Consider the following 14,137-nt stretch of genomic DNA (forward strand, 5'->3'; position numbering starts at 1 on the left):
TTTTATTATTAGAAATGATAAACTTGGTTTATTAGTTGTTTTTAGCTAAAAATGAAGTTGTGGGTCAGAAATTTTTGCTTAGCTGACCTGGCCTTTAAGATTTAAATCCTGATTTAGAATATGTAAAGTTTTACTAAAATCCTAAGTATAAGTAGATTTTGTAATTTTTTTCAAAAAAAAAAGTATAAAAATAACTAAGTTTTATAAATATGTTAAATGTTTAAAATTTTTTTTTTTTAACTAAATTATTTACTGCCCTATAAATACAAAAATTTTGTTATAACATTTTGGTAAATATATTTTGATCTCTTTAAAAAGTTATAAAGTAGCAATGTAAATTTCTACTGTTCAACTAACAATAAGTTTTTTTTTTTTATATCATATAAGATATGATCAGTTTGTGTGTTTCATATTTTTTTCTATTTATTATAAAATATTTGTTTAACAGAAACTTTTAAAAATCACATAAGCAACAACATATACCAAAAAAAGAAGTTCGTTTTTGTATGCAATAAAGACTATTTTAACAACAATTATGTCAAAGAGTTTTGCGGACAGACAATTGTATGTCAGCAACAAAAACAAAGTAGTTTTTTCATGTAAGGTACCTCAAATAAAGTTCAAATTTGTTAACAGTAAAAACTTTGAATATTGTATTTTATACTTTTTTACAACTTTTGAATTTTACGTTTTTAAATCCTTTTTTTCTAACTTTTTGATTTATATTGTCTTAAATGCTGTTTATGTTCTACTTCATTTTTAATTTGCCTAAATATATTTTTTTTCATTTAGGTTTTAGATGTCAATTTATTTTAAATTTAATTTTAATTGTATTTATATTTTTTGTCTGTAACAACTTTTATTTTTAATAACTATTAAGGGCATAGGGGGGGTAAACACCTTTTTTTTATTTTTGATCTTATTTTATATAGTTTTTACTAAGCTACAAGGTGGTTTTTACAGATTTTAAAAATTCAAAATAATTTTTGAGATATAGCCGGCCAAAGTCGGAGGCAATAGGATCCTTATGGAAGGCGCAAACTAAAACGGCAAATAACTAGAAATCACTAAAAATCTATTTTCTCCTACGTTTTTTGAGATAACTACCTCAAATTTTTAGAAAATGTTCCTTGCAATATTTAAAAAAAATTGTAGGAACAGAATTTAAAAAAATTAAAAAATAAAAATTTTATAACAAAAAAACTAAAAACAACTGTTTTTTTTTGTTTATTTTTTAGTTTTTTTAAAATTCCTTTTAAAAGAATTTTCTAAATATATCAAGAAACATTTCCTAAAAATTTGAGGTAGTTATCTCAAAAAACGTAGGAGAAGATAGATTTTTAGTGAAATAGTCTATTTTTGCGGTTTTAGTTTGCCTCCCATAAGGATCCTATTCTTGCCTCCGACTTTGACCAGCTATATCTCAAAAATTGTTTTGAATTTTTTAAATCTGTAAAAAGCATTTTATAGCTTGGTAAAAACTATATAAAATAAGATCAAAAACCAAAAAAAGGTGTTTACCCCCCTATGCCCTTAATAGTTTTGATTGACATACAGTACATACTTGACATGCAGTAACTTTAATCTTTTGTGGTTTTAGTTGTTAAGCTTATATTATAAGAAAATGTTTTAAAAGTTTTAAACTGGATAAGTTACAAGTTGAAACATGGAAATGTACAGAATTTAAAACAAAAAAAGTTAGACAAAAAAAAACAATTAAGTTTTTAGACAACAGCTCACATAAAATTAAAGAGCAAAAATTACAATTTTTTTGCAGATAACTTCATTGAAAACAATAAGCTTTTACAAGTTCAAGCTGTTATTAGACATGGTGATAGGACACCTTTGAAATATGATTTGTACAAAATGTTTTTCACTGATGTTAACTTCTGTACTGAAAACATTGGTAAGCTTAATTTTGAGCATCGTTGTAAAACTAAAGCTGACGATTTAATGTTTTAAAAATATAACAGTAATGTAAAATGAGCTTTAAACATATTTAGATATATATTTTATCTAACTAACAGTAAAAAAATCTACTGAGTATAGTTTTAAACAGGGTTGCCAAAAAACCTAGAATACTGGAAAATCCTTGAATTTGACAATTTAGGCAAAAAAACTAGAAAATTGTTGAATTGGAGAAATTTCAAATAAAAAAAAAAAACGGAAAATCCTGGAACTTTCTATAGAAATCACTAAGAAAGCAGAAAAAACCTTGAATTTTCAACAACTTTTACATGTTAAATAATGAAGTTTTTATTAGATACAAAAAATCTATCATATGCAAAAAAAAATGTTGCATTATTTAGATTTTTTTTATTATATAAAACATTTAAAGTAGCATTCCAGCATCTTATAAATACTTTTACAACATATAAGACAGTTTTTTTTTCCTTTAATTTACGTTTATACTAAAAATTGACTAAAATACTTTTACTTTCAAAAGCCTAAAAGAAATTGAGAAAATCAGGAAAAAATTTTCAATAAGCATCTGGCAACTTAGGTTTCAAATAGTTGATAAGATAACTTATGTAACACATATATGAATACACAGTTTGTTAAATGTTTTATGCACGTTTTGTTGGTTAAAACAACTATGTTACTATTGTAATTTTGTCAATAAGTGTATATTAAATTTCTTGTGATAAATTATATACATATATATATATATATATATATACTTGTTTCTTTTTTTTGGTATAAATAGTATTAATAATATTACCCACAAAACTAGTTTAAAACTACATTTCTAAATGTTTTTATGTTTTAATAATCTACATAAATGCTACAACTTTTATAAAACAAGTGTTTCTAAAAGTCATGGTAATGCTCAAAGCTTGCACCTTCAGAAACTTTATCAAGCATACCTAAGTTATATTTTTAACATAAGCTATATAAACAATTTATTTTAAATATGGAAATGAGTACACAAGTAGACATATGTTATGCCTTCAGGTTTCTTTAATAGTTGCTTTAAAATAAAAAACCAAAAAGTGAAACTAGTTGCTATCAATTTCATTTGGAAATAAATGTTTTCTAAATCTTTCAAATTGGCTTAACTACCATATAAAATTTATTAATCTAAAAATAAACAATGCATATTTACTTATTTAATCAGTATATTTTTCAACTTTTTGATATGTTTGGTTTACATACGTTTTTTGTCAAGACTATTTAATCATTTAGCTATTTGTCAGAAGCTAGGCTGTTATAAACTTGGCACTATTTACTAATTTTCTTTGTGAACCTAGTAAAAATGAATTTTAACTGTAGGAATGCTTTCTGGAAAGTTTTCTAAAAAAGTAATACACGAAGTGAAAAGGCAGTTAAAAGAAAGGGGTTTTTTGAAGTTTTATTCAAAAAAAAATTGTAGTCCAGGACAATTAACTTTATATGGAATGGTTAGTTTGTCTTTTTAACATTTATTTTAAATTAAGTATATAGCTATATTTGTATTACTTAATAGAAGAATTTAAATATTTTGATACAAAATTTCTAAATGATGAGATTATTAATCAAAAACTTGGTTTAATCTAATTTAAAAGTTTGTGTACAATGTCATCTACTTTATTCGATTAACTTTAGAACAATTTTAGTTTTTATTGATATGTACAGTTTCAATAAAGCATTAAAAAACTACTTTATTAAGGAGGTTATATTTGATATTATTGATGATAATTGATTATTGAGGAGGTGTTCATGGATTGATGATTGTTCACCTTTGCTTAAAGTCGTCATTGAAAACGTTATAAACACGTTGTCCACGTCAGGCCAGAGCAGAATGTCACAAAAAATCTATAAAGGTTTATTTTTAATAACGACGTTAAGCCAAAAGGTGAACAGTCACCCATCCATGAACACCTCCTCAATAATCTTAATTGTGCTGAGAACTATCTACCTGGATAGAAGATTCGAAAATCTATCCAGAGCAAAAAACTCTTATCATCTCGCAATTCTAAAATTATTGTTCATTAGAACTTGCGAGCCGAAAATTTGTAAACAAAGAGATTTCTACAACTTAAAACTTTATAATGTTTTTAGTATTATTAATGTCGTTTTTGTAATATTCTTTTTAATTTTTTTTCAAAAGAAATTTCTACTATCTTAAATGTTTTTATTCTAACAATTTTGTCTTGAAAAAAAATTCATATCAGTAAAGTACAACTTAACTCTAATTTAAACCTTTTAAACAGATTGTTACACTTAACTCTTTATGATGTAACTGTTTTTAGCTATACATTTAATAATCATAGTATATAACTAATTTTACACAATAATATCTGTTTTTTGCAAGCTTATTCTGATGATGCGCTAAATAAAATTTTAATAAACTTTTTTTTTTTTAATGAATGACTTATGTTTAAACTTTTTAGTTATAACCAGTACCAAAACCAAACTATTGAAATACTTTTTTAATGTATATTTTCAGACTGGATGCATGAATTTTATTAAATCTTTAAAAAAGTTTTCTTTTAGGCACAGCAAGTTTTAAGTGGCTTAGTTTTGAGAAAAAAATATGAAAACCAAAAACTTCTACACAAAACTGAAAATGTTTTGTTTTATAGTACGAAAAACTCAAGAACTTTACAAAGTGGTGCAGCCTTTTTAAAAGCTTTAATTCCTAGAGCCAGATTACAAGTTTTTTTTTAGATATATTTCTAAATACTAAGAAAATATATTAATCAAAAATCTGCTTTGTTTGTTTATAAAAAAAAAGTAGTTTTTATCAAAAATTATGGTGTTTTAGAAATAGTATAGAATAAAAAATGTTTATATTTAAACAATATTTAACTTTGCTTGATTCTTATACTAAGTGTTATACAACATTGCACCATATATTTAATAAGAAGTATTATCAAAAAATGATTAGTTCAATGATTTACAAAAACTAAAGTTTACCAATTAACAAATGCTGAATTTAGAAGCTTACATATATTACTAATTTTTACGAAGCACTAAACTTCAGCAAACTTTTAAAAGTTCTTCCTGTGATTCTTAAAGCTATTATGTTTAAATATAGTAGTAGCTTATTCAACTTGCAAGAACTTTTAATTTTGAAGCAATGAGCAAAAAAAAAATTGTACAAAAGCAAAAGCTTATCAATTATAGCTGATCTTACTGTTTTTGTTTACAAATGATAATAACTTTGTTTTCATAATTTTTTTCTTCAGTTGTAACCATGCTATTATGAACAGTTTATGAGAAGCCAAGGATCTGTTTAGAATAATATTAAAGATTGTAAAGCAATAATGCTTATAAGTTTTATAATTATTTTATTAAGATTGAAAATTTAGGATGTTAAGTTTTCTAGTATATGTTTAAAAGTCCCAATTTTGTTTAAAATAACTGTTGTATTTACAATTATGTGTCAAATAATTTCAGTTTGACATCTATGTGTAATATGTAAAAACTGAATATTCTGTATTAATTAAGAGTATAAAAAGTGTGAAAATATCAAATATTAAATAAAAATAGCTTTTGTGTTTAATTGTAAATTTGAAATGATAGCGTACTACTACTACAAAAAGTGATATAAAGTTTGCTACTTTTATTTTTAAGGTTCGGTTTTCTGATTCTACAAAATTTTGTGGTGATAAATGTTTTTGTGAAAGTGCAGACAAAAGTTTTCGTACAAAGCAAGCAAACCTGATTCATCAGCCTATTTCTAATGATGAAGTTGTAAAAAATCTGTCAAAAGCGTTTAATTTGACTTTACACCCAAGTAAAATGATGTTTTTGTAGAGTGATTAAAAAAAGTTATTTTCTTATGCTTTAACAACAAAAATTTTTGACTAAGCAAAACTTCTTTTAAACCTTTAAACTAAAAAGTAAAGATAATTTTTAATATCTGATTTAAAATGTTTATAGTACTACCTTCTTTTTCTCCATTTTATACATACAAAAACTTTACAATTTATATAAAACAAAATTTTTATAACTTAAAACATACGATTATTAAAAATACTTCATAAATTTTTGCATATACAAAAACTTATTTAAAGTTTTCTGTATAAAATGTTTTACTTTAGTATCAAGGCTTTAAGTTTCACATTGATAAAAATTGAGATTAACTAATTTTGCAAAGATTTTGTTCTTCATTTTTTGATTTGGCGTGTATTTTCCTAAGCACGAGTCCAAGTATATTATAAAGTAAAACGCTTACTTCTAAAATTTTTTAAAGTTTTATTAAAAAAAAATTTTAAGTAACAAGTAAAGGTCAAGAAACTGTTTTCGAGTATGCATTGCTTTTATAAAATCTTAATAATCTTACAAATTTTAAATTATATTGACTAGTAAGTAAAATATATTTAAAGGAAGACTTATCGACGGATTAATTAATGGGTTTTCTTGCAAATATTTGCCTCTACCTCTTCTTGAAGATTCAATAAGTTATAAACAACTAGAACACGTCTTAAATTTGTATAACAAAATTCAAAAGCAAGTTTTTTTTGCGTAATTTAACTTTAAATCATTTCAAAAGACTATTTGTTTCATTTAAAACAGTCAGCAATAATTTGTCATTAGTCAGTATATACGGTTAAAACAAAAACTTAAAGTTTCTTGGTTTAAATACCTAATACTTCTAGGTTATTCTATAATAAAATTTCATCTTATATTTGTTGTGAAAAAACCGAAATTATAAATGTAACTAAATATGATGCAGAAAAGCGGATGATGATCTTCTGATCAGCAATGCTTCAATGCTCACAATGCAGCCGCTGATTGCACAGCTGGCTTCGAATATGAACACGGAATTTTCATCTCCTGAGTTTCAAAAATTTGTTCTTTATTCAGGCCACGATGAGACAATTGAGTCACTTATTCGTCTTTTGCATTTACCTTATTATATGTAAGACTTAATGCTATAATTTATAGTTGAAGCCTTTCATTTCCTCAAAGTTTTTAAGAAAAGCAGTTATTCAAATCCATATCGAAAACTTGTTTATATAATCTATTGTGTATAGTAGAGGTCGGCCCTCAGGCTAAATCTGGTCCGAGACGTATTTTATACTTAACATCTTGTGCAAATCAATTTAAAGTGTGCCATTTAATTAAAGATATTCTGAAATGTGCTATTAACCTGTTATTAGTACACAGTAGTGTTTGCTAAATGATTATTTGACTGTAATTTTTATTTTAAGGAGTTTTTCTTAATTTTTATAGTACACTTTTTTAAATAACTCAGCCCGCTAAGAGTTTTTTAACAATTCGAGGCTGTAAAATATTTTTGCTAGTAAATTTAGCCCGCCGACTAGAAAGTTTGTCCTTCCCCAGTATATATGAATTAAAGAAAATATTTATGTATTTTTTGAAGCTATTTATAAAGACTTTGAAATTCATAGCATACTTTAAAAGCACTATGCTTAGTTTTTAGATGTACACTTTTTTCTACTTAATTTTATTTTTTAGATGGCCTCCAGTTGCAAGCCGACTTGTTTTCGAGTTATGGCAGGCAGAAGATATTGGGAAACATGTGAGAATTATTTTTAATGAAAAGGATGTTACTAGCGAATCGCTTGTTTGCAAAGGTTTTTTTTTAACAACTAATTGCATTTGTAAACATTTAATTTTTTAAAAAGTTATTTTTCAAATATTAATTTTATGTTAATAGTATTTAACAAGTTATAAACTGATAAAACATGTACATTTTTACGTAAACTAAAATTTACTTTCATTTTTATAAATAGTATTTTCGATCATCATTTTAAAAAAAAAAATTAATTTTTTTAAAGTTCGGCTAGTATAGTACAGTCGATATCTTTGAAAGTCTATAATAATTACATCCAGTTTAGATTCGAATAATTAAGAAAACAATTGTTTTAACTTTAAGTCTCTTGTTTTTAAATAGTTTCAAAATTAATCCAATCTTGTCTTTATACAGGTTTAAAAATTTGCACACTACATCATTTCAAAAATTATTTTGAAATCGATATTTTTCGTTATTTTGGCGCCAACTCTAGAGAAGAAGCATGCAAAGTTCAACATTGAAATTATTTAATGTTTAGTTAGGGTGTAATAACATATTAATTTGTAGTTTTGTTGTATATTACCAATCAATCATTTATTTTTTTGTTATTTTTATTAAAACTTTTTTAATGCTACATTATGTTTTTTTCTAAAAATTTTTTTTTTGAGAAATATGAGTATTCTCAGCTACTAACTATTATCACATGGGTCGGCAAACTGCGGCCCGCGGGCCAATTGCGGCCCGCGAAGGGTAAATCTGCGGCCCGCGAGCATGTTATTTTTTTGAATGGAATGCGGCCCGCGAAAGAAAATTTTGTGGCCCGCTGAGCAAAATTATATTTCTAGTTAAATTTTTTCGGTAATTCGACTTAGTTTGATTAGTTTGATTTTAAGTCTCTCTATAACATTTTAAAATATCTTCAAGTAATTACTGCTTTAGTTTAAAAATGTGAAAAAAGACAGATTATCTTTCTAACAGGATATGTTTCTCAGTTTCATAATTCCTTCTTTTTTACAACAGTAAGTAATTATCTGAAAAAAGAGTGTCAAGAGTGCTCGGATTTAATAAGTTGGTTATATAATACCTATTAATTAAATAAAATATATGCAAATATTTTCCATTTTGTACAAAAGTAATGCACAGTAATTAACTAAAGTGTCATTTCTTTATAGCTTAGATATTCTTTTTCAATATTTTTTATACCTCAGTTTCTTTTATAATTTTTTTATTTGTAAATGTAATATTTTAGTGTTAATACATTTAAAATAACATAGTAATAAGAAATAAGGTTCATTTGATTTTAGTTTTGACACATTTTAGTTTTTTATAAGTTTTCTATGCACACCAACTTTAAAAAATGCTCATATTTTAAACCACTTTTTATTTAATACTTTAGTTAGTTTAAGTTTAGTTTATGCATACTTTTCTAACATTGTTATTTATACATGTCATATTTAAATTTGTACAGACACATTTAAAACAATATATATGAAATAAGTTAATATAGTTTTTATTAGGTATATATTCCATTTTTCAAACATTGTTTTTTTCAAGCTAAGTTAATTTTTATGCCTTGCATATCAATACACACAATTGCTGTTTTTTCGAGCTACCTATTTACTAGATATAGGGATGGTAAATTTATAAAGTTTGTACATTGTTAATCAAAATAGTTCAAATTCAAGCAAATAAACAACTAAACATTGCCACACACTCAGACTATCACTATTTGAAGACTTTAAATCTCAGGCCAACTAAGCCATTTTTTAAGTTTTTGGCTAGAATTTCTTTTTTTATACAAAAATATCAGGAATGTTTTTGTTGACTCAGGCTGGCTTTTTTGCTTGAAAGAGTGGCAAATTAAACTTATGATGTATGTTTTGCTCAATCCACAGTATTAGTTTGAGTTTTAATATATGTTAAATTTTAAGTCTTGCAGCTGATATAATTCAAAATATTATTTCTATTATTGTGTACATTAAAGAATGAACAATCAGTGTTGCCAAAAAAGTTGAATCCCTGAAAAGCTTTGAATTTGTGAATTTACGATTGAAATTTCTAGAAAAAAAACTTGAGTTTGAGAATTTATGAAAAAACCTGGAATTTTAAACAATTTTTACATTTAAAGTAATGAAATTTCGATTTGACTCAAAAAAATTACCAAATAAATGTTTTTTTATTAAAAAATATGTTAAAGTAGCTTAACAGTACTTTTTAATATTGATAAATGTTTTAAGACATTTTTTAAACTTTATACTAAAAATAAAAGAAAGAATTGTACTTCCAAAAACTCCGTATTGATACATTGCACCTTTACCTGAAAAATTTCACCGATAGTTGTGCTTCGCGTTGGTACTAAACCAAGAAATTCTACTAAAATTTTAAAGTTAGTAAAAACATCTCTAAAAAAATTCTCAGATGAGCAATAGTTTTTCTATCAGTGCTCTTATGTTAACAGTTTGATTAAAGTCTTAATTTGATTTATTCGGCTTTATAATCTTAATGCACTTCCTAAACACGACTTCATGCTGTCATTGAAGAAATAAACAAAAGTTTTTAATTACCGCCGACATTAATTCTTTATAAAAGTTTTTAATTATAAATGATAACTCATTTTAGGTAATAAATTTTGCTTCTTTATTACTTGCCAAAACAATTTTTTCTGATTATTCTGTAGTTACTGAAGATAATAATGTGCTTTGTCGGAAATGACTTTGGTGATTTTTTTTTATTGTTTCTCGCAATAACTCCTAACTAACGCTTTTTTTATTCTTGTAGCTCGTCTTATACTTTACAATTAATAATTTTAAATGCAATATTCTTATTGCAAATAAAGAATTGCTATAATGCTTAATAAAAAAAAATTCTACTTTGCTAATGACTCAATAAAATTTTATACTTTTGTTAAACTTGTTTAAGAAACTCAATTGTCCATTCCAGCTGACTTATATATTTATGGCATGTAATCTTAATCACCTTTGTTATTTCTTTATGTAGTGAACTTTATATTAACTGGATTGATACACAAACAGGCTATTTTAAAAACTTGAAAACCGAGGTGTGTGTGAAGCTTTTATTTCAAACACTTTAAAGAAATCTTCCAATTCTCAGAATAGTTTTTATGACTGTTGTGTAGTTTACTAATTGCATTTTTTTCTTGTTTTCTTACACTTTGTGTACTTTTTGATAATGATGATATTGTAACTAGGTATTTAAGCTTGATTAACAACTATTTATTAGCTTCCTCAAATTTAAATAAATTTAAGCTGGTTTGATACATCTCAGACATTTTTGCTTTTTAGTGGCAACCATGTAAAAGTCTAATTACTAATAAAATATTTTATTAAAGTATTTGAGAATTAATTATGTTTAATCATTTGTTTTAGCTTTTTGGAATACAAGCAGGTATTAATTTTATTATGTTAACTAATTACTAAATTTTTTAATGAGTGTAAATTATTTAACTCGCAAAAACTTTTTTCGAAGTAAATATTCTTAGAAATATGAAAAAGTGTTGATGATATAACAAATGTATAAAAGTAACCCATAAATTGTCTTTCAAGTTACGTTTTTATAGAGAGTTAGGTTGTAAGTAAAAATAAAAAAGTATTAAGTTTAACTTATTAAATGCTTATGAAAGTACATACTTTATTAACAATATTAGTACATATTTATTAAAGTATATTAGTCAATATAAATCATAATCTAATGAATATTAATTTGAAAAGGCATTCTATGTATAGCTAAAAGTCATTTTAAATAATAAAGTGAATAAAAGTAAAACTTATCTCTAGTGTGACTAAAACTAAAACCATAAGATTATTCAAATGTCACTAAAACTAAAACTGCGGCCCGCAAAGACTTTGGAAATTTGAAATTTGGCCCACGACCACCAACTGCCTGCCGACCCCTGTATTATCAGATGTTTATTGTTACTATGTTATATATTTTTTTTTCATTAGTATTTTAAAACAATTTAGAAATTGCTTGCTGATATTTAGTTTTTTGATCATAAATGCCTTTATATTTTATGCAAAAAATCATGTTCAGTTGTTTATTACACAGAGTCTCATTTTTTATTTAATAAAAGTGTTGCTTTATCTTTTCTTTTTTTTTTTTGCACATTCAGAAATTATGTTAGTTTCAGTGCCTTTTTTTTCATGTTATTTTTATAATCAATTAAATTGTTTTTTTTTAAATATCTGTAAATATTAATTTTCAAATTATGTTTTTTGCCTCGCGTATTTTTATTAAAACTTACTGATATAGAATAAAAAGATATAATTGATAATATTAATAGTGTTTATTTTTGTTTATTTACAAGGTTAAAAGTCCATGCTTTGAAAAAATATATATTAAAACAGTTTAGAATATGAACAATAGTCATACTATTATTTTTTATAGGTGTTTTAAAACAGAATAAAAAGAAAAAAAAAAATTTACTAATTATTATTTTGAAGTAAAAGGCTCCAAGAATTTCAAGAAAAATAAAGTTTAAAAGTTTTACTTTAGTTGTAGTAGATACTGTTCAATACTAAATGATCTATTATTTTCTATAGAAGGCGTAGCTTAGTAGGTGGCTGAAAATCTGCAAAAATTTTTTTAATATAAAATGTGTTTGACTTAGATTTAAAAATTTTTCTTTTTTCTGTCCTTCAACGTACTGACTTATCTTTGTTGTTTTTTAGATATATATATACATTATCTAAGTTATATAGCGCCGATTTTTTTAGTTTTAAGGAAAACTAATTTAAGGTTAAATAAAAATAATTTTAGCTATAACTTTCAATAAATTTTTAACTAAATACAACCGAACAAATCAGACGTTGAAAACTTTATTAAATTCTGTATAAAATTAAAGAAAAAGGCAAAAGAGAGAACGCTATACTGTAATTAAGCATATTTTCAATTGAATTAATTCCAATAAGTTACTTACTTCAACTACTAAACGTAAGAATAGCTTTCGAAAAGTTTTTAATGCTCGTAACAAAGCTTTAGTTTAGGTTATAAGTTTTAGAATATCAGTACTAATTTAAGGTAAACCAGGTTAAAGGTTGTTAATGTAGTTACATCGTTTGACCAAACCCTATTGGTTACAAGCTCTAATTTAAGTGTACTTTGATTTAAATTAAAAATAGTATAAATAGTTGTTCCCTAATTTAAGCATATACTAAATTATTCGAACTACCAAGTAACTTTGTCTTGATTGACGTCAGTAAAAAATTTTGAGTTGTAATAATTTGTATTAGAATCGTTTGAAGTAAATATTTAATAAATTGTAAAGTGAACGGACAAGAACTGGTTTATACAGAAAGGAAATATGATATGGAGATATTTTTGATGGTGAAAGTGAATTTATAAATGCTTAACTAGTTTTTATGTTTAGAAAAATTAATAATAAAAAAACTTATAAATCATGTTTCAAGTATTATTAAGTTTAATTTTAAACATTTTTACATTTAAACGTTTGACGGTATTTTGTTGTAATTTTTTTAGGTATTTTAAGTTCTGCTATTTTATGTTATTACTACATTGAACGAAAAAAGCTTAAACTATTTGGTTCTAAGACCTGATGTACGAAGAATCTTTCGGTTATCGAGTCCTACACCACGGATACCTTTTAAGGTTTTGTACAGGACATGAAGTACTTTCAACGATAATATTTACGTGTTAATATCTTTTGGATTTTAAATAGTTTAATATGAGTTTGTAATCAAAATAGTTATTGGATTAATAAGTTGTTTATAAAACTAGTTATATAACTTTTTGGTATAAAAATAAGCTTTTGAACAAAACAAAAGTATATTCAATTATAAAAAAAAAATTATACAGTAATCTTCCTTTATTCTACCAACATATGTTTCCGTGTGTTAATAAATCAACACGCTTCAACTGGGATCTGTAAAAAAAATAATTACTGTAATGAGAGAATAGAAGCATAGAATAAAGTAGGGGAATAAAGTACATGTTTTCATTAAAATAAGATAATTTCTACAGATAATAGTTATTAATAGATAAAATACTTAATATAAAATCCGACTGTTATAAAACTATATAATATTTGTGATTATTAAGTCTAAAATAAGTAAAGTAAGCTAAATTACACAACAAAAACAATAAATAATAATATAAACAAACAACTTACGTTAATGGGAAATATAACTGATTTAAATTTTATTGTTGTTAACTAATGAAAAATACACTCATCACAACCAAAAATCACGTCACAATACAAATGAGGCCATTTAAACTATTTAATTTGTATTGCAAAGAGCATTTATTTAGTTTTTATGCAATCTATTCTGAACAAAAATAAAACATCAACCATGAGTTAGTGAATCAATAAAATTTAATAAAACTTAACGACGGTGAAGGCAATAAAAGTCACAGAAACTCGACGTAACATGCATATTATACATTGAATGTTTGTAATGATTGAATCAAAGTTATATAGAATTAGGAAGCAGATTTAGTTCAAATGTAAAAATAAAAAAACTAAATTTAAGAAAAATTAAACACAAAAAACAAAATTGTTATTGGGCTTACAATGTACTGACCGAAAATTAATTTACAGCGACATACATAAAATCATAAAGACCTAAATAAAACATATATTGTATTTTATAATTAATAAAATAATTAATTGGTAAAGTAGAAGTCGGCTGTTTA

General features: G+C 24.5%; 1 protein-coding gene across 1 annotated transcript; it reads left to right on the forward strand.

Moving 5' to 3' along the window:
• The first annotated feature begins 476 nt into the window (after positions 1–476).
• LOC145842921 (2-phosphoxylose phosphatase 1-like) lies at positions 477–8,179 on the forward strand. Its single transcript, XM_082950397.1, has 9 exons — positions 477–494; positions 1,778–1,906; positions 3,274–3,401; positions 4,477–4,638; positions 5,560–5,722; positions 6,315–6,453; positions 6,665–6,850; positions 7,411–7,529; positions 7,883–8,179. The coding sequence occupies exons 2-9, from the start codon at positions 1,867–1,869 to the stop codon at positions 7,987–7,989; spliced, it is 1,044 nt and encodes a 347-aa protein (XP_082806523.1). The 5' UTR covers positions 477–494; positions 1,778–1,866; the 3' UTR covers positions 7,990–8,179.
• Positions 8,180–14,137: the final 5,958 nt, after the last annotated feature.

The sequence above is a fragment of the Thalia democratica genome, chromosome 8 (assembly GCF_965202585.1).
Source record: "Thalia democratica chromosome 8, ktThaDemo2.hap1.1, whole genome shotgun sequence".
Classification (NCBI taxonomy): domain Eukaryota; kingdom Metazoa; phylum Chordata; class Thaliacea; order Salpida; family Salpidae; genus Thalia; species Thalia democratica.